A 21354-nucleotide genomic window follows, 5' to 3' on the forward strand; every position below is an offset into this window, starting at 1 on the left:
ATCAGACTGGAGAGAGGTTACTAGTGGAATTCCTCAGGGACTGGTTTTGGGACCAGTCATATTCAATTGTTTATTAATAACCTTTGGACAAGGCATTTATTAATATTGCCCATGTTTGAGTCAATATGTAACTTGAAAAACTAGTGTTCACAAATTTGGGATCATGTTGGCTCTTCAGCTTGTTCTAGATGCCAAGATAGCAGCAATCAGTTTTTGTAAATATTCATTTTACGAGGAGGTTATTTTTTTCTTTTGCAAGTGACTGTCAACTGACTTGACAACCCATACCTTTGTCACCTCCATATAGCCTCACTTATGTATGTTATATTTGAAGCATTACTTGAAGATGATTTGGAAACTTCAGCTAATTCAGAGTGCAGCTGTCCATTTATTTTGTGATGCTTTGTTTATGGTACATATTGTACCTACACGCCAGTCTGTATGGCTGCTTTTCTTTAATGGTCCCAAGGAGTCTCTCAGAATCCAGATCCAGCTCATCCTTCTCTAGGTCATTGGGTTCTGGAGTTTCATCTTGCTGATCCTCCTGCTTGATTCCTTTGGTTTCATCTAGTCACTGATAATGGACCACGTTATCATTCATCAACTGTAAACCATTCATTGGAGTTGTTTGTGTCAGAGTCTGACAAATAGATAGGAGACTGTGCTCTGGGTAGGATTGTTCCATTACTGAGTCTGATTCACCAAATTCTGGTTCAAATTTCCAACCATCTCTAAACTGTTTTGCACTAAGACACTGTAGCAAGGCAGAGTGGCCTCCCTCTGACTCTGACAGGGAGGACTCCCCGCCCCGGGGTGGGCAGAGCCAGGCTGAACAAGAAGTATAAGAGGCAGAGCCTCCAGCTCAGTTGAGGGAGAGCCAGGGAAGGAGTCAGATGTTGCTGCCTTGTTGCTGGCCCCTGAACCAGCGACTGAGCTCTATCAACCCTTACTTCTGAAGTAATACCAGGAAGAGCTGCTGCCAGGCAAATACCCTGAGGAGCTGCTGGAACTGCCAGTGGCGGAGTATCCCAAGGAGCCTGAGGGCCCATGAGTGATTAAGCCCTACGAACAGGTATGGGTAGGAAGTAACCCAGGGAAAACAGACAATAGTCTGGTTGTGTTGCTGAAACCATGGTCAGCATGTTTTGGCAGGATCCCCACTGACCCAGTGGCAGGATTTCCTGCCACTGTTAGGGCCCTGGGCCCTAGGGTGGGCCTGGGTCCCCCTACCCACTGCTGCCAACCCCACCCTGGGTTGGCAGCCCACCCACCATAGGCCGAATGGCCTGCAGTTGTTTGCTGTCTGCCCAGCCAAGGAGGTGGGCCATAGACTTCTTTTTCTCGGCCCTCTGAGAGGTCTTGAGCCTGACTGTGTACTATTGCTCTGCGCTGCTTTGAGGGCGGAGCCTGACCTGCTTGCTGCCTGCTCCAGCCAGACTGTTATTGCTCTGCCCGGCCCAGAGGGCCTGAGACTGATTGTGGTGGTTGTCCACCCCAGCCAGGGGGCTGGGCTAAAGGCTGCCAATTGTCCTGTCATGGGGGGCCAGCACCCTAGACTCTTTACTGACTTACTTTGCTAATCCCCTGTTTATCAGCTCTCAGGTCCTAGGTGGCGTAGTGAGTCGAAGTGGTCTCCCTCTGACACTGACAGGGAGGGACCACTCCAAGCCACTACAGTCACTTTTTATTAATAGCTTACGTTTTATATATCTTGTAGCTATAATTTTTTTCCAATACATTCTTTTTCATACATTCCTGGGCCTTTTATGGTGGCTTCAGAAACTTTGCCGGGGGGGACCAAATAATGTTGTTTTTTATCTGCTTTCTTCTATCTTTAAACAGAAAGCAAAGTGAGGAGCAAGCCCTGAAGTCAGGGAGTTAAGGGTCTGCTGTGGGTTGTTCATGCACTGTTCAGTGGGCACAGAAGTTTCCAAAGCTGGGCAGTGGTGACAGCACATCTCCACAGCCAGGGCTGGTTCTAGGTTTTTTGCTGCCCCAAGCAAAAAAAATTTTGGCTGCCCCCCATCCCAGCCCTGGGCTCCTCGCCGCACCCCCCTGCCGCCCCAACCCTGGGCTCTCCCCCCACCCACCCGCACCCCCCTGCCGCCCCAGCCTTGGGCTTCCCCTACCCCCCCCACCATTGTCCCACACACACACCTCCTGCCACCCCAGCCCTGGGCTCTCCCCCCCCGCCCTGCACCCTCCTTCCGCCACATCCCTGGGTCACTGGTAACTCGCTCCCAGGGCGGGTCATTCAGCAGGAATTTTGGGTGTGCACAGAACACAGACAGGATTGGTTCCCATATGGTTATAGAACTGCAGTAAAGTGGAACAATTTTCAGCTTGTGTGATTGGAGGATATCTGGATGCATAATAAATGAGGAAAAGTTGAGGTGCCTTTATTATTATTTTGTTCTACTCTTTCTTTCTATGGCGAATTTGCCATGCAATATCACTGTCTTCCTTTTAAACAAACAACAAAAGGCAATGGCTGTTGAAAATAGCAATTCCAGTCCTAATAACCACTGGGAAGCATTTCTTGCTCAATTTTATCCTACTTTTTCTACAGCAAGTTACAGTGGATCAGTATATTTGATTTGGGAGAAATGAAGTAACAGCTGCCCAAACTGAGCTTGAGCACTCCTGAATTTTGAGGTGTTCAAATCTGGAAGGCAGGTGCTGGGGGGGCCTGTGGCTCCGCAGGGGAGCACGGCAGCATGTATGCAGCAGCGTGTCTGGCGCTGCGCGAAGCCAGACACGCTGGTCTGAGTGGCACAGTAAGGGGGCTGGGGGGTTGGGGAAGGAGGTTCCGGGGGGCAGTCAAGGGACAGGGAGAAGGGGGGGTTAGATGGGTCAGGAGTTCGGGGGGACAGTCAGGGGATAGGCAGCAGTTGGATAGGCATGGGAGTCCCAGGGGTTTGTCAGGGGACAGGTAGGGGGTGCGGTCCTAGGGGGAAGTTGGAGGGGTCTCAGGAGGGGACAGTTGGGGACAAGGAGAAGGGAGGCTTAGATAGGGGGTGGGGTCCCGGGAGGGGGCTTAGAGGGGGTGGGGTGCTGGGGGGCAGTTGGGGCAGGGGTCCCAGGAGGGGGTGATCAGGGGACAGGGAACAGGGGGGTTGGATGGGTTGGGGTTTCTGTGGGGGGCAGTCGGACGGAGTGGATGGGGGCAGGGTGGGGCTACCCTCCCTCCCTGTGGAGTGTCCTATCTTTTGAATGTTAAAACATAGAATCCCCACTCACAGTGCAGCTCTCCATTCAAAGCAGGCTGCAGCATGAGGTCTCAGCTTCCTCACTCCCTCCCCCTCTTTCCTGTTGGTAGTGGCCTAGGGAATGCTAGGAAATGTAGTTCTTTCCCTGCTCCAGGACTGGCTCTATCGGCAGGGAGCTAACCAAGGAACTACAGCTCCCAGGGCCCGCAGTTGGTTCTCAGCTCCCATGCTGGATCCCTGCTGCCCCTGCAAATGGGCTGCCTCAAGCATGTGCTTGCTTTGCTGGTGCCTAGAGCTGCCCCTGTCCACAGCATGAACATGTAGAGTCAGTATTCTCCAAGAACTATAGTGACTGCTGTTAAATAACCTCTCCTTGTTGGATCTACAGAAGATGTAAAATTGTTCATGAAGTTATATAAGTGTTTCTTCACAAGTATTTGAGAGCAATGGATGCTCAAAACATAAATCAACATGTTGCTCTGAGTTGTATGCTTAAGTTTGCTTTACAAAAGAACTTTACATATTTTCTGAATGTGCCTCTCCTGCTGACTGTGAATAGTCACTTTACAATGAGGCAGGTAGCCTCACTGTGTGTTATCTGTAATGAGTGTCAGTGATTCAAATAAGACAGATTGCCTTCTGATGTTATAGTATACAAACTTAAATCATAATTATAGATAACTGTCATGGGAGTAAGCATGGAGATATTTAATGGAGAAGCTAACTTTTGGGAGACAAAGGCTGGGAATGCTGGTGGATCACTATTGGTAACTAAACCAGATAGCTACAATGGGATTAAGTTATGAATGTCCTTAAAGTTTAAAACAAGAGGCTTGTGTTTGATGTGGAGCTGAATGAGTAGCCAGTGGAGGAAACTTAAAGAGGAGGTTGATTTGGTCAGAGTGACAAACCTCAAAGATTATTTCAGCAGCAGTGTTCTAAATAGATTGGAGGACTGAAGAAAAGTTGTAATAGGGAAGGCATGAAATGATGATAAAAGGATGTGAGTTTTCAGTTTGTAGTCAGAGGAAAGGTTTGATTTCAGAGATGTTGTCTAAGAAAAAGAGGCAAGATTTATAAATGGCTTGAATGTGTGGGTGCAATGAGAAGACCAAGTGAAAAATGACACCTAGGTTGTGGGCCTGAAAGACTGGGGTGATGATAGCGTTAACCATGGTGATAGAGAGTGGGAGCATAGGGAAGGACTTGTGAGGAAAGGTCAAGTGCTCAGTTTTGGTTACGCTGAGCTTAAGATGCCAAGTGGACATCCACAAAGAGATGTCAGAAAGAAGACCAAGATACTACATTGGATGATGGAGATAACTTATCAATAGAGGGGTAGATTTGTGAATCATCAGCATAATTATGGTCGTAAAAGCCATGATTGTGCACAGTGATGGCTATGGCATACTTACCGAGCTAGATAAAGAGCAATGGAGCCAGCCTAAGCAAAGAAGTCAAAGTGGGTTTCTGGAATGAGAAAGTGAAGAGGGGAGGCATCCTTGAATAGGTATCAGGAGGAATTCCTCTGGGAGGAGCCAGCCATCAGATTGGTGATGGCAAAAGGATCTTTGACATTGGGAAGGATCCAGCCAGTAGATGTTTTGGGATTCTGATGATATGATAAATCCTTCATGTCATTTTTTTTTTTTTTTGGTATGTACTTACAGTAAAGATATTTTTATTTCTGATCATGACACAGATATACTGCCTGGAGTCATCATATTATTTTGTTGTGTGATCCTCTTAGATTTCACAGACTAAGTAGGTTTTGGCTCACTACTTGAATGATAGACTCCAAAAAACTCCTTGATATTGCAAGAAGTAACGCAGGTACTGCAACTCCTCAGTACTGCATGAATCGGTAGGTGGCACTTTGGTTGACTAGTGGCTCAGTATTATGGTAATGAAGCCCTTTGCTGATGGAGTATTGTTTTGACCCAGAAGTCAACCAAAGTGCCACCTACTGAATCATGAGCTACACTCAAAATCAAAGACTAGCGCTAAAAGAAAAGCAGAATTTCTGTCTTGTGAGAAATTCTAATATTTCAATATTTGTTTTTGTGTCAAATCAGGACAAAAATTTGAAATATCATAAACTTTGAAAGAAAAGTTCCAAAGATTTAGATTTTGAGATGGCAAAAATGATTTGTTTTGACATGTTCATTGAAACTAAATGCTTTATTTTGAGTCTTTTGGACAACTGCATCTGCCTGTGCTGCTGCATTTTGTTCTGGGAGTTGTATTTTGGGTGCCTCATGCTTTCATTTTTCCTTATCAACTGGACTACATCTCCCATGATGCAGCCACAGTCACATGACTCCCAGGATGCACCACACAGTTGGGTTAAAAGAGAAACTGTGGTGCCTCAAGAGAGATGAAGTCCAGCCCCAAACCCTAGCCTTTAAGAGAGAATGGGGCATGAAGCAATGCAGTACCACAGGCAGGTGCAGTTGAACACTAAACTGATTCAAAACAAAATGTTTTAGCTCAGTTCAACAAACTGAAATGTTTTGATCTGGGTTGAACCAACCTGAAATAAAATTCATTTTCCATTGAAAAATCATTTTGACTGAAAATTCCTGACCAAATTCACCCAGGATCTTGGCCACTTGTGATGTAGAAAGAAAATGTTAAGCTTGGTATTCTAGACAAATTCCAACCTGTACAATTGCATGCCGTTTAACTCAATTCCCCCTGCAGTTTCATTTGGGAAAAAATATTAGTCTTTACTTCCTGTTCTAAACTTCTTGTAAAGCATTACTGTTAATAAACGTTCTCTTTCAAGTTAAGGGTAGATGTAATGATCTTTGCATACTATTTGAAATTTGTAAAGTGGTATTCTTTGGGAATAAAGATGTGAATCATTTTTAATACTCCTATGTAGTACTTGGTATATCATTTCTGAGGTGTTACCTAATTTAAGAATTAAATGTGTCCTGATTTTTTTTATATCGTTAATTACTTAGCATCTATGCTTGTGATCTTGATCTAAAAACTATTTTTTTAATTAGTTACAGAGGTTATGATTGTCGGAGTAATCTATTTTACACTCAGACTGGTGAAATTGTATACCATGTTGCAGCAGTGGGCGTAGTATACAATCGGCAGCAGAACACGCAGCGCTTTTATCTGGGTCATGATGATGACATTCTTTGCCTTGCTATTCATCCCTTAAAGGACTACGTGGCAACAGGCCAGGTAGGATACATGTTTATATGCATTAGAAATTTGAAGTTACAGTACTTTAGTAAATTTACACATGCATATTTAGGATTTTGCAGTCTACAAATATGCAGGTGAATTTTTGAAATTGTGTTGGGGCCAAGAGAGGTCTAAAAATTGAGAACCTCAGGTTTTTTCTAGGGCTGCCAAGCGATTAAAAAAATTAATTGCAATTAATCGCACTGTTAAACAATAATAGAATACCATTTATTTAAATACTTTTGGATGTTTTCTACATTTTCAAATATATTGATTTCAATTACAGAATACAAAGTGTACGGTGCTCACTTTATATTTATTTTTGATACAAATATTTGCACTGTAAAAAACAAAAGAAATAGTATTTTTCAATTCACCTAATGCAAGTACTGTAGTGCAATCTCTTTATAATGAAAATTGAACTTGCAAATGTAGAATTATGTACAAAAAATAACTGCATTCAAAAATAAAACAATGTAAAACTTTAGAACCTACAAGTCCACTCAGTCCTACTTCAGCCAGTCACTCAGACAAGTTTGGTTACAATTTGCACGAGATAATGCTGCCCATGTCTTGTTTACAATGTCTTTTTTGTTGGTTCGAGTTCTGTAGTTTCCGCATCAGAGTGTTGCTCTTTTAAGACTTCTCAAAGCATGCTCCACTCCTTGTCTCTTTCAGATTTTGGAAGGCACTTCAGATTCTTAAACCTTGGGTCGAGTGCTGTATCTATCCTTAGAAATCTCACATTTGACAAAACGCAAAGAAGGTACCAATCTGCTGTGAAAATGTTCTTAAAACGAAAATTTGCTGGGTCATCATCCGAGACTGCTATAACATGAAATATATAAAAACAACAAGAAGTCTGGTAGCACCTGAAAGACTAACAGATTTATTTGGGTATAAGCTTTCGTGGGTAAAAACCCCACTTTCTGTTAGTCTTTAAGGTGCCACCGGACTCCTTGTGGTTTTTGTGGATATAGACTAACACGGCTACCTGATGATACATGAAATATATAGCAGAATGTGGGTAAAACAGAGTAGAAGACATACAGTTCTCCCCCAAGGAGTTCAGTCACAAACTTACTTAATGCATTATTTTTTTAATGAGCATCATCGGCATGGAAGCATGTTCTCTGGAATGATGGCTGAAGCATGAAGGGGCATATGAATGTTTAGCATATCTGGTACGTAAATACCTTGACCTTGCAAAGCCGGCTACAAAAGTGCCATGTGAATGCCTGTTCTCACTGTTAAGTGACATTGTAAATAAGAAGCTAGCAGCATTATCTCCCATAAATGTAAACAAACTTGTTTGTCTTAGCAATTGGCTGAACAAGAAGTAGGACTGAGTCGACTTGTAGGCTCTAAAGTTTTACAGTGTTTCGTTTTTGAGTGCAGTTATGTAACAAAAAAAAATCTACATTTGTAAGTTACACTTTCATGATAAAGAGGTTACACTACAGTTCTTGTATGAGGTGAATTGAAAAATACTATTTCTTTTGTTTATCATTTTTACAGTGCAAATATTTGTAATAAAAAATAATATAAAGTGAGCACTGTACACTTTGTATTCTGTATTGTAATTTAAATCAATATATTTTAAAATGTAGACAAACATTCAAAAATATTTAATAAATTTCAATTGGTATTCTATTGTTTAACAGTGCGATTATTTGCCATTAATTTTTTTAATCACAGGTGGGTTTTTTTGGTTAATCGCATGAGTTAACTGCAATTAATCAACAGCCCTACTTTTTTCCAATTAGATATATTTCATCAATTTTGACAACTGACTCAGTTTATAACTGATTAACTCTCAAATGAGCATGAATAAATTAACATTTTTTTAAATCAACATTATATTGTGTTGCCACTGTAAGATAACATATAGAAAAAAACTGAATACATATAACATTTTTATATTGTTAAAAGGTATCTGTAAAAAACAAATTTCCTAATATTCTGGATTTCCAGACTGTTTTATATGATCATATGTCTGAATTCTATATGTATGCTCAAAATCTCAGTGCTGTTATTATTTACAATAAGATGCTATTTTATCAATCTCCAGATAGTACATACATTTAATACTTTTTAACAGATATCCTTTTCTGATAAACATCTTCTTTCAAAAGCTTTGTTCTCACGTATAGAATTTATGGCTTGATTTTGAGAGAATATTTTGAGTTTTAATTAGTGAACCCAGAGTCTAAGAAACTGTGTTGGTATAGATAAAGACAAATGATTATTAACTAGACAGCTCACCAAGTTCTCAGTAAAGAATTTACACTTATGTTGGTAATATTTGTAATCTGGGTAAAAAGTATGTTTGAGATTAAGCAAACAAATTGGCCTAGTTAGAGATTTTTGATTATATAGTAAACCGCTTTAAGTTTTATATAGTACACGTTTATGTATTGACTTTTGAAAGATGAAAATATTTGAATAAAAATTTACCTAAGATACAGTAGATTCTAAAATATGTATTAAAACAACACTAAGATTGCAAAGTCAGGCACTTAAATTAAGAAATCTTATAATTAAGATTGCCCGTACAATGTTGATTCAGCGTCCCCCTCAGTCCCCCCGGTATGCACATGATAGGCTTGCCTGACATCATGTAGTAAATATGTGGCAGAACCAAGTAGAACCCTAGGTTCTAGTCTGGTGCCTTAAACCAGATTGGAATGCCCTTTGTTTTTCTGCAGCTGTCTGCCTCGGTAGCTGCCATTTTGTGTATTGAATGAGGCACACATACTGTAGAACAAATAGTAAGATATCAGATAATTAAAGACTAGTAATGCCTGCACACTCAACATAGCTAAAAGAGAATACACTTGACACCAAGAAACTTTTCTCCTAAATTTGAGTCATCTGCATTGCTGCAAACTTACTGAAAGTAATACAATTGCATAGGTATCATATAATTTGACCTGCAAAACCTTTATTACTGATAATGATGCATGAAAAGGAAAGAACTTATGTTTGGTTCTCGAGCCTAGAGTACTTTACAAGCTATTGGTTTTATTTGTAAACTGAAAACAACTGCCATAGAAATAACGGAGACAATAAACATGTAAGCTCCCCCCCACCCTCCCAAAACCTCTTTTCAGTGTAGAATTCCATTGTAAGGTTAGTTAATTGTATTTAATTTTTTCAAGTTCTTCCTTCCCTGGAAGAAAGAGAGGGCCAGCCAGAGAGGGAGTGACAGGTGAGAGGCAGGAGGGAGAATTTTCATGTTGATACTTCAGAATTACAATAATATTTGGTATTTTGGTAGACGAGGTAGGAGGGAGAAGTACATCATCACTTTAATTTTTCAGTTTATTTACTGATGTAATTAAAATTTTAAGGTAAAATTATTATTTTGAGCAAAAATACAAAATATGATGACCAACTACAAAATACAAAAGAATGCCTAAAATCCTTTATATTTTAGGTTGGTCGGGATTCCTCAATACACATTTGGGATACAGAGACAATCAAACCACTGTCAGTATTAAAGGGCTATCACCAGTATGGCGTTTGTGCTGTTGATTTTTCAGGTAATATATAAATAGAGAGAGAGAGATATATATATATACGTATTTCATCTTGCTTTTTTTTTTTTTTTTTTTTTTTTGAAGTTACAGTGCTAGTCAATTTTAATTTGTAATTGTGATCTCCTCTTTGAGCTTAGATATGGACCACATTCAAGTTTTGCAATTGAAAATGCTTTCTAGTGATCACCCTGAAATGACAAAGATTCTCTAATAATAAATATTCTCTGTAGAAAGCTACTGTTGAATTTCACACATCTGGGACAAGATCAAAGAGCATGTTATCCAAATCAAAAGAACTGGAACAAATCACTTTAATAATAACTAGTCCTTTCCTTGTCACAGGCAGTGCCACAGATCCTAGGCCTTATCTATACTACCAAGTTTTGTTGATAAAAGTGATGTCGACACTCAAAGATTGGCATAATAAAAATCGGAATGTCATGTTCACACTCGTTCTCTTTGTCAGCAGAGTGTATCCACAGTTAGGGCACTATCATCGACAGTGTGAGCAATGCACTGTGGGTACCTATCCCACAGTTCAGTTCGACACCTTCTGTCGCTAGGTGTTGTGGGAAGGCAGAGCAGATTGCAGCGCATCGTGGGACCAGGCTCAATGTCCCACAATGCATTGCTTTCAGTCCCAGGACTCCAGGGGCTTCCAGCTTTCTTTCGTGGCATTTTTCAATGGCCCTTCTTTGCTGTGCATCCCAGCATCTTTGTGAGAAGGATGGATCCTGCACTGCTATCCTATGCTCTGTTACTGTCATGAAGACATCGCAGATGGCAATGCAGTTAATCGCGAAGTTCCTAAGTGAAGAAGACTCCCAGTCGCCTGACATGCTGTGGGATATGGATAGGAGCAACTTTTGATTGCCTTTGGCATTCACTGAACAGCTGCAGAGGGTGGACCGTCGCTTTTGGACTGGTGAAACAAGCACTAAATGGTGGGATCATATCATCATGCAGGTCTGGGATGACGAGCAATGGCTACAGAACTTTCAAATGCGGAAAGCTACCTTCCTGGAACTCTGTGTGGAGCTCGCCCCAGCACTGCGGCACAAGGATACCAGAATGAGAGCTGCCCTATCAGTAGAGAAGTGTATGGCAATTGATGCATGGAAGCTGGCAACTCTAGACTGCTACCGGTCGCTCGTGAATCAATTTGGAGTCGGGAAGTCGACTGTTGGGCCTGCGTTAATGCAAGTGTGCAGGGCAATTAATCGCATCCTGCTACAAAGGACCATGACTCTGGGAAATGTGTGTGAAATAGAGGATGGCTTTGCTGAAATGGGTTTCCCTAACTGTGGAGGGGCGATAGATGGCACACATATTCCAATTTTGGCACCAGACCACCTTGCCACAGAGTACATCAATAGGAAGGGGTACTTCTCCATGGTGTTGCAGGCACTTGTGGATCACCTTGGGAGTTTCACTGACATCAATGCGGGGTGGTCCGGGAAGGTGCATGACACACACACATCTTCAGGAACACCGGCCTGTATAGAAAGCTACAAGCGGGGACTTTCTTTCCAAACCAGAAGATTACAGTGGAGGATGTTGAAATGTCCATCATAATCCTGGGAAACCCGGTGTACCCCTTTCAGCCATGGCTCATGACACCTTGCACTGGAAACCTGGACAGCAGTAAGGAGCGGTTCAACAACAGGCTGAATAGGTGCCAGATGACAGTGGAATGTGCCTTTGGCAGATTAAAGGAGCGCTGGCAATGCCTTTATGGCAGGTTAGACCTTAATGAGGATAATATTCCCATGGTCATAGCCTCATGTTGTATGTTGCATAATCTTTGTGAAGCTAAGGATGAAAGGTTTGCACAGGGGTGGAGTGTTGAGGCAGACTGCTTGGCTGCTGATTTTGAGTAGCCAGATACCAGGCTATCAAAGGAGCACAGAGGGGGGCAGTTCGAATCAGGGAGGCTTTGAGGCAACACTTTGAAAATGAGAACCAGTAATGTATATCTCTGTGATTGGTGCTGCAATGTTACATTACATGTAGTTTTCCTAGGAAGTAATGGTGACATTTGGGGCCTTACATTCCAGCAAGCACGTGAATAAACTGCCTGTGTATGTATTGGCAGTGCCTACTATCTCCGTTTGTAGAAAACAAATAAAGATGAGTTACTATTCAAAAATTTTGTTATTATTGCACAAAAAACCGCACACACAAACACAGAGACACACAAAGATGCTTGATAGGAAAGGAGGTACCAGGGAAGGGCAGACTTTCAGAGCTGCGTGTAGGTCCAGCTATCATTATGAAAGTTGTCCGAGGGGGTGGAGTGAAGGGGAAACCTAGAAGTCGCAGAAAGTGGAAAGGACTGTGCAGGCAGAGTTGGGGTAGAGGGGGACATGGAAAAGAATTCTGAATGTGCTGCAGGGGAGGGTGGGCATGGATCTGCTTGGTCTGCAGCATTATTAAGGACTTCAGCATTTGCGTTTGCTCCTCCATTACTTTAATCACCCGCTCAGTAGCGTCCTTAACAAACTCCTGGTTTTCTTTTCTGTCCTGCCTTTCAGCTTCCCAGTACTCCTTGCATTCCCTTTTCTCTGCATTGAAGGAGTGCAGTACCTCCCGGAACATGTCTTCTTTGCTCTGTCTTGGGCGCTTTCTTATCTGGCAGAGACGCTTGGCCAGTGTGTGCGGGTGTTTCTGAAGGCCACATCTGCCGAAGCCCAAGGAACAATGCACAGAAGCATGATTGTTAAATTCACGCACAGCATTGAAACATTTCAGTAAAATACATCCTTTGCAACATAACAATCACTTTCTCACTGACCCTGGGCAAGCACACAGCTCTGCGAACACCCAAAGCATGGTGAGTGTTGGCAGGGGGGAGAAGGCTCCATATGGGGAAAAGAGCACTCACTCTGCAAGGAACTGGGGGAAAAGTTCTAAAATTCTCCCACACTTTTCTAGAGGCAGGGGTCATATTAGAAGATATCTCATGGCTAAGGGTAAGCAGGGAAACGAAGGTACATCTACTACATGCTTCTGGCTTCCACCCTGCTCCCTATGCTGCTCACTTGTGTGCCGCTTTGATCCCCGCACAAGTAATTGCCGAATGGCGCAGGAAAGTTTCCTACAATGGGGGAAGGAACAAAGCTGCTCTGCCAAGGAACCTTAAGCAGAGGATTTCCGAGTACCTCCATGAAACTTTCCTGGAGATCTCACTGGAGGATTCCCATGAGATCTCGACATGCATTAACACCCTGTTCTGCCATACTGATTAGCTACATAGGGAAATGTCCAGTTCACAGAAACACAGCCAGCCTTCCACATTTCTATATCCTGAACCCATCTCCACACTACACAAACCACAGGCACTTACCAGGTGTCTCCTCTCCTGCTTCTTGCTTACCGGAGAGTAACTGCTGAGACTGGTTAGACACCTCTGGAGTGGTGAACAGTTCCTGGCTGCCTGCCCCACCGGGAGCTCCACATCATCTAACTCTACCTCTTCATCAATGACTTTGTCCTCCAGGTTAGGTACTCTTTTCAGTGCCTCCAGGCCCACCGAAGTATCCACGGGGCTCAGCAGTGGAGGTGGGGTCGCCACTGAGGATAGTGTCCACCTCCTTATAGAACCGGCAGGTCTTAAGTGTAGCACCGGAGCGACGGTTTGCCTCCCTCACCTTATGACAGTCCTGTCTCAGCTACCTTATCTTTGCTCTGCACTGCAGCATGTATTGATCATAGCTCTTTTCACACAAGAAATGTGCCCGTATCCCAATTCCTACGACTCAAGCACAGCTGTGACTGCAGTTTCCTCTCTCCATATACTGAGCAGATCCAGCAGCCACTCAGTGGTCCAAGTGGGAGAGTGTTTGCTGCAATAACCTGCCATGGTCCCCTGGGAAGATGCTCCACACCGAGCAAACCGGAAATAATATTTCAAAAATTCCTGGTGCTTCTAAGGGATAGGGGCAGATAGTTGTTTACCTGGCTGCAGGGCAGTGGAGTTCAAACTGCTGACCAGAGTGGTCACAATGGGCATTGTGGGACACCTCCTGGAGGCCAATTAAAGCAATAAAATCGGGTGTAGTGTCTACACTGGCACTTTGTCGACAAAAATTTAGAGGAAAAAGATTTTTGTCTCTCAAGGTGGTTGTATTTTGTCTTCAAAGCAGGGCATTTTTGCCAACAAAAGTCACATCGCAGTGTGTACGTATTCACTGTTTTGTCAACAAAAACTGTCTTTTGTCAACAAAACTTGGTAGCGTAGAGAAGACCTTATACAATGAGTCGGCAATGTCTCCTTGGAACTTTAGAGGAACGCCAATCTTGAGAGCCACTGCTACAGGCTAGGCTCTGCCAGTAAAAGCCCTTCAGTGTAGTTCTTCCTCTAAAAACTGTTAGAAGGATAAAACTTTCTATGCAGGGTATTCATGTCTTTTATTTTAATTCCCAAAACATTTACTTCAGAAAATCCATTGCAAAGACTCCTTGAGGCTTCAAAAAGAATTTGGAGCCCAAAACTATTGTTTTTATTTGAGCCTTTGAAGAGTTTAAGCCTTTTAGTGCTGCTTATGGAATTTGTTATTAATGAATAATATACATTACACATAAATCTTCTTTAAATGTAAAATCTCTATTTTTATTCATTTTTTGTCTTTACTCATTTTTCTTATTAACGTGATGTTTTGGATTCTGTTAGTATCTGCACTGGGAAAATAAACATAAAAAACTCTTTGGTAACTCTTTGGTAACCAAGTAATAAAATTAATCCATTCTTTGGCATTTTAGTTCATTCTTTAGGAGCAAAGTTAAGCTATCTCAAACTGCAATAAGCAAAAATTGTAAACTCTGATGTGAGACCATCAGCAAAAATCGGTTAGTTTTAATAAAATATTCAGCCCCTCCAGGTTCCAATGAAACACCTGTTGCTTCTGCTAAAGATGAAATTCATACAGAATAGTTTTTAAAATTTGCATTGTTTTAACTATTGTCTTCATGGCCAGAACTCTTTCTGTTTTTCAGTTCTCTGGCTTAATCAATCATTGGGTAAATATTAGCAACATTGCATTTTAGCATCTATTTTAACAGCCTGTATCTTCGAAAGATGAGTTGAAGGCTAGATTATATCTTTTCTTGAACAGGAGTAAGTGCAGCAATTGACATACTGGACTAGACCACTGGCTCATCTAGTCCTGTATTCACCCGCTGATCGTGGCCTCTTGTTGTTTCAGAGAAAGGTGCAGAACACCTCTTTTATCTGCTTCTTCCAGCAGTACTTCTGCACATTCTAATACAGGGCCTCTTTTTGTGTATGGAAGGCCCTTTCTCAGCCACTCTACGAAGCCAGTATCCTCTGCATATTCATATCTTCCTAAAGACACTCTTATGTCATGATGCATACGAGAAATGAACTGACCGACTATGGATAGTGTGTTATGTGACAGACCCAGACCAGCGGGGTACAGGAGTCTGGTAGAGGGCAAATATACTGATCACTGGATGAGTAGTTTTCTGTTCCCTGAGTGACCAGAGCAGGGGCTGCACTTGAGTAATCAGGAACCTGCTAGAACCAGTTAAGGCAGGCAGGCTAATTAGGACACCTGGAGCCAATTAAGAAGAAGCTGCTAGAATCAATTAAGGCAGGCTAATCAGGGCACCTGGGTTTTAAAAAAGGAGCTCACTTCAGTTTGTGGTGCGAGTGTGAGGAGCTGGGAGCAAGAGGCGCAAGGAGCTGAGAGTGAGAGGGTGTGCTGCTGGAGGACTGAGGAGCACAAGCGTTATCAGACACCAGGAGGAAGGTCCTGTGGTGAGAATAAGGAAGGTGTTTGGAGAAGGCCATGGGGAAGTAGCCCAGGGAGTTGTAGCTGTCATGCAACTGTTACAGGAGGCACTATAGACAGCTGCAGTCCACAGGGCTCTGGGCTGGAACCAGGAGTAGAGGGGGGCCCGGGTTCCCCCCAAACCTCCCAATTGACCTGGACTGTGGGTTCTTCCAGAGGGGAAGGCCTCTTGGCTGTTCCCCAACCCACATGGTGAATCTCTGAGGCAAGAAAATCCGGCAAGAAATCTGGCAAGAAAAGCGCAGAACCCACCAAGATAGAGGAGGGACTTTGTCACACTGGTGTCAGGAGTGGGGTGCACAGCGCGGCAGAAGAAGGAGGGTGATTTTAAAAAAAAAAAAAAAAAGGAGAGGGTTTATTTTTTTTCACCACAATGGATGACGTAGTGCGGACACTGATATAAGCTACGGTGGTCCAGCAGGAGGCTACCCGTGTCCAGGCAGCCACCCAACAGGAGGCAGTGCGACTGCAGCAAGAGACTAATCGCCTGCTGATGGACCAGGCTGCTCAAGACCGACCTATGTTGCGGGAACTGGTAAAGTCCCTTACAGAGCTGAATCGCGGCCATGATGGGACGCGGCTCATACGGGCCAGCTATTGGCTGCAGAAAATGACACGGGAAGATGATGTAGAGGCGTACCTTCTGACTTTTGAGAGGACAGCCCCGCAGGAGGCCTGGCCTCGAGATCAGTGGTCTGGCATCCTTGCCCATTCCTGTGTGGGGAGGCCCAGAAGGCCTACCATGATCTGCCTGAAGAGGCTGCGGCAGACTACCCCCAGCTGAAAGCAGAGATCCTGGCCAGATCTGGGGTAACGACAGCAGTGCGGGCCCAGCAGTATCACGGTTGGAGGTACCAGGAAGACAAAAAACGAAAGTGGTTGCAGACAGAGTCCTGGAGTCCGGAAGAGATACTAGCGGTTCTGGTCATCGACGGATACATGAGGAGACTACCACCAGACCTTCGTGCCTGGGTAAGCTAGAACGAACCCTCCACCTATGACGAGGTTGTCGCCCTGGTAGAGAGGCGAAGGACAGCAAGAGAGCTGACCCGACCAGTTAAGGAAGAGGCACCCCGGGTTAAAGTAGCAGCACCAAGCCCTAAGGTTTGGGTGACTGGGCCACCAGGAGGGCCCAGGTGGAAAAAGAGAGAGGCTGAAGGCCCATCAGAGGCCACAAAGAGTCAGAGCACTGAGGGAGAAGAGGATCGTGATGTTAGACTGCCCAAACCAAGAGACTGGGGAACGCCTAGGGCTCCATACAGATGTTATGCCTGCGGGGAGTGGGGACACATAGTTGCACAGTGTTCCAATGCTGAGGAGCCTATGCAGTGTAACCTGGGGAACTGGGCAGATCCATGCTCCCTAATCCACCTTGTGGGGGTCTCACTAGCCCCACATATGTATACCAGACCAGTGAAACTAAATGGGGTAGGGACCACGGCACTGGTTGATTCGGGGAGTGCTATCACGCTTATCTCAGGGAAGCTCGTGAAGCGTAGTCAGCTGCTGCAGGCTAAACGTACGGGGATAACATGTGTCCATGGGACAGTTAGTTACTACCCCACCATCCCAGTAAAAATTGAGATCCAAGGGAACACTACTGAGGTAGCAGCAGGTGTAGTCCCTAAACTCCCATACCTGGTGCTCATAGAGAGGGACTTCGCAGGGTTTGGAAACTTACTCCCAGTAGGGGGATTGGAGAAAGATGGGGACCCTAAAATTGGTGAGGCATCCACAGCAGACTGTCAACCCCCAATCATCTCTGAAATATCCCCAGATTTGTTCTCCACTCCCAGACAGGATAGAAAGGGAAAGAAGGGCAGCTAAGGCCTTGGGAACCCAAATACTGACCCAAAGCCAGAGGGTCGCTCTTGTAGGTAGGCGGACCCACGCAGCTGAAAAGGAGGCCAAGCAGGAGGGAGAAGCACCTGAGTCTGACCCCCACCCTAATGCTTCTGAACCAGTAGAGGCAACAGAGACTGGGCCCCTAGATCTTCGGTAGATTAGCCCCGTGAGAGGAAATTTTGGACGGGACCAGGCAGAAGACCCAAGATATGACAACATTAGGAAGGAGGTGACTGAAATAGATGGGGTCCCCGTGGAAGGAAAACTAGGACCCTACTTCATAATGAAGAAGGATCTCTTATACCGGGTTGCACCAGTACAGGGGCAGAAGGTACAGCAGATTCTAGTACCTCAAAAACACCAGAAAGCTGTATTAAGTCTTGCTTATAGTCATCTTTTTGGGGAGCACTTAGGGGTAGAAAAGACCCTGGCACGAGTCCTACGACAGTTCTTCTGGCCCGGAGTACATGAAGAAGTGGGGATGTACTGTGCCTCCTGCCCGGAGTGTCAGCTGCACAGTCCCCGTCCCCACTTGAGGCACTTTTAGTACCCCTCCCCATCATAGAGGTCCCCTTCGAGTGAATAGCCATGGACCTAGTGGGACCCCTGGAGAAGATGGCTCGGGGCCACCAATATATACTTGTTGTTTTGGACTATGCTACTCGCTACCTAGAAGCCGTCCCCCTGTGGAACACGGCCGCTTTTGATACGGTCTCCCACAGTATTCTTGCCGCCAAGTTAAAGAAGTATGGGCTGGATGAATGGACAGTAAGGTGGATAGAAAGCTGGCTAGATCGTCGGGCTCAACAGGTAGTGATCAATGGCTCCATGTCTAGTTGGCAGCCGGTTTCAAGCGGAGTGCCCCAAGGGTCAGTCCTGGGGCCGGTTTTGTTTAATATCTTTATTAATGATCTGGAGGATGGTGTGGACTGCACTCTCAGCAAATTTGCAGATGACACTAAACTAGGAGGCGTGGTAGATACACTAGAGGGTAGAGATAGGATACAGAGGGACCTAGACAAATTAGAGGATTGGGCCAAAAAAAACCTGATGAGGTTCAACAAGGACAAGTGCAGAGTCCTGCACTTAGGACGGAAGAATCCCAGGCACTGCTACAGACTAGAGACCGAATGGCTAGGTAGCAGTTCTGCAGAAAAGGACCTAGGGGTCACAGTGGATGAGAAGCTGGATATAAGTCAACAGTGTGCTCTTGTTGCCAAGAAGGCTAACGGCATTTGGGGCTGTATAAGTAGGGGCATTGCCAGCAGATCGAGGAACGTGATCGTTCCCCTTTATTCGACATTGGTGAGGCCTCATCTGGAGTACTGTGTCCAGTTTTGGGCCCCACACTACAAGAAGGATGTGGAAAAATTGGAAAGAGTCCAGCGAAGGGCAACAAAAATGATTAGGGGGCTGGAGCACATGACTTATGAGGAGAGGCTGAGGGAACTGGGATTGTTTAGTCTCCAGAAGAGAAGAATGAGGGGGGATTTGATAGCAGCCTTCAACTACCTGAAGGGGGTTCCAAAGAGGATGGAGCTCAGCTGTTCTCAGTGGTGGCAGATGACAGAACAAGGAGCAATGGTCTCAAGTTGCAGTGGGGGAGGTCTAGGTTGGATATTAGGAAACACTATTTCACTAGGAGGGTGGTGAAGCACTGGAATGCGTTACCTAGGGAGGTGGTGGAGTCTCCTTCCTTGGAGGTTTTTAAGGCCTGGCTTGACAAAGCCCTGGCTGGGATGATTTAGTTGGGAATTGGTCCTGCTTTGAGCAGGGGGTTGGACTAGATGACCTCTTGAGGTCCCTTCCAACCCTGATATTCTATGATTCTAAGAGCATAGGGCACCTAATCGGTAAATGGCCTGAAATGCTTTGGCTGTCCTATTATATTCAATTTCTATTACATGGATTTGAGTTTGAAGGTAAGACATGTTAGAGATGAGGAAAAATAAAGAGGTTAAATTTAAGAAACGATTAAAGATGAGGGAAGTCCAATCAAAAGTAACGGGGATGGCTGGGTGAAGGGACACATAAATTTGGGGCATACCAGGCCAGGTGATGAAATGGTTACCTTGTGCAGTGGTTAAGTTAAGGTTGAAAGGAAGAGGGAGTTGGGGCATGGATAGCAGGGCGCATCCATCCTTTTTTATTAAATAACAATTTTCCTTCTGGGTTTTTCCCTATTGCTTTCCCTTCCCAACAGGCCATATTTAAGACATTGAGTACTTCCCCGGGATGCAGCTTGCGGAGGCAGGACAACTGTGGGGGTTCCAAGGGCCACAAGGACCACAAGGTTCCGATTCCCACCCAGACGTGTTGTGCCTCGAAATCATTGGGAGTGGTGATGAAACGGCTAGGTCCGTGGGGTGGTTTTACTTCCCATACCTGCCGATTGATGACCCAGTCCCATAGACAGTTTGCCCATGGCCCAGGCACAAGCAATTGAACTGGAGCCCAGGTGCCATTAATAGGCCCCGAAGCTTGGAAGGTACATGCGACGGAGTCACAGCTTCATTGTGACAATGTCCACGTATGTCTCCACTTCCACAGTAGTGGTAAGGGTTTTGGGCCATTGCTGACCTAGGACATCGCCTCGCATTTCTGCTAAGAGACTGTTAAAGAAATCCTGCATTTGGCTACAAGCTGAATCCCAGCCAGTGTCCTTTGCCGCTAGGGCAAGGGTGTTTATTAATTTTTGTAGGAGGGTTTGGGTTGTGGTTCCCAGTCCTGACAGGGCATGGAGGGCCTTTATATTGGTATAGGTGTTGGTTAGCCTTGCCCCAGTAATGAGGCCTGATGCTTTTTTCAAATTTTCCAGACGTTCTTTATGATCTTGGGCCTTGTCTGTTGTCCAAATAGCGGCTGCTTCTGATAAACCATGGAAGACCCCTTCTACTACGCCTCTTTTCCCTCGGTGGAAACTTTCCCACTGCACGAGCTGGGCTAACCGAATGGCTGCTCCCTGGGAGCAATTGGGGTACTGGGTAGTTATTTGGAATTGTTCCCATAGTAGCATTTAGCACAATCCACCATTGGAAACGATAATCCCGTTGGTAGGGTGTGCTATACCACATTTGTTATTTTGAGATCTGAATTTCTCTGATGCCACAGCCAGACAGATCTGTATGGGAATTGGAGAAGATATGAGGGGGAGTAGCTGGGGAGCAGGAACTACAACGATGGGCAACCATGTAGAGCCGGGGTATACCGCAATACGACACAGGCCAAACCGGAGACTACTGATCCAGTCTAGCCTGTATCATACCGCAACACACCCCAAGCTCGTTAAGGAGGAGAGGCTGAAGAATATTAAAAGTTTTATCTTCAGGTAGTTTTGGCTAGCTTCTGCAAGCCAGGAACTGTGCCTCGTTACCATGGCAGAGGCAACAACTCTGGCAGCTGAATTGGCTGCATCCCAGGCCATCTGGTGGGAGCCCCTTGCCACCCCCTTGCCCTCTTCCAGGATGGTCACGAACTCCTGGCCAAGGTCCTGTGGCAAAGCATCCTTAAACTTGTTGAGGGAGTCCCACAGATTAAAGTTATACCTCCCCAACAGGACCTGGTGGTTGGACACCCTGGTCCTTGTTTTGAAGGATGCATACTTTCATATTTCCATCTTTCCAGGGCACAGATGATTCCTCCATTTTGTGGTGGGTCAGCACCATTTCCAATTTATGGTGCTACCTTCGGCTGCTCATCGACCCTGAGAGTATTTACAAAGTGTATGGCACCAGTGGCCAC

General features: G+C 44.7%; 1 protein-coding gene across 6 annotated transcripts in view; it reads left to right on the forward strand.

Moving 5' to 3' along the window:
- EML5 (EMAP like 5) overlaps positions 1-21354 on the forward strand; it is a 290414-nt gene that overhangs the window by 124085 nt on the left and 144975 nt on the right. For all 6 annotated transcript variants that reach the window (XM_034768124.1, XM_034768125.1, XM_034768126.1 and 3 more), the window contains 2 exons: positions 6224-6410; positions 9853-9958. In XM_034768124.1, coding sequence (XP_034624015.1) covers positions 6224-6410; positions 9853-9958 — 293 coding nt within the window. The remainder of the gene's footprint in view (positions 1-6223; positions 6411-9852; positions 9959-21354) is intronic.

The sequence above is a fragment of the Trachemys scripta genome, chromosome 4 (genome assembly GCF_013100865.1).
Source record: "Trachemys scripta elegans isolate TJP31775 chromosome 4, CAS_Tse_1.0, whole genome shotgun sequence".
In the NCBI taxonomy this organism is placed as follows: Eukaryota; Metazoa; Chordata; order Testudines; family Emydidae; genus Trachemys; species Trachemys scripta.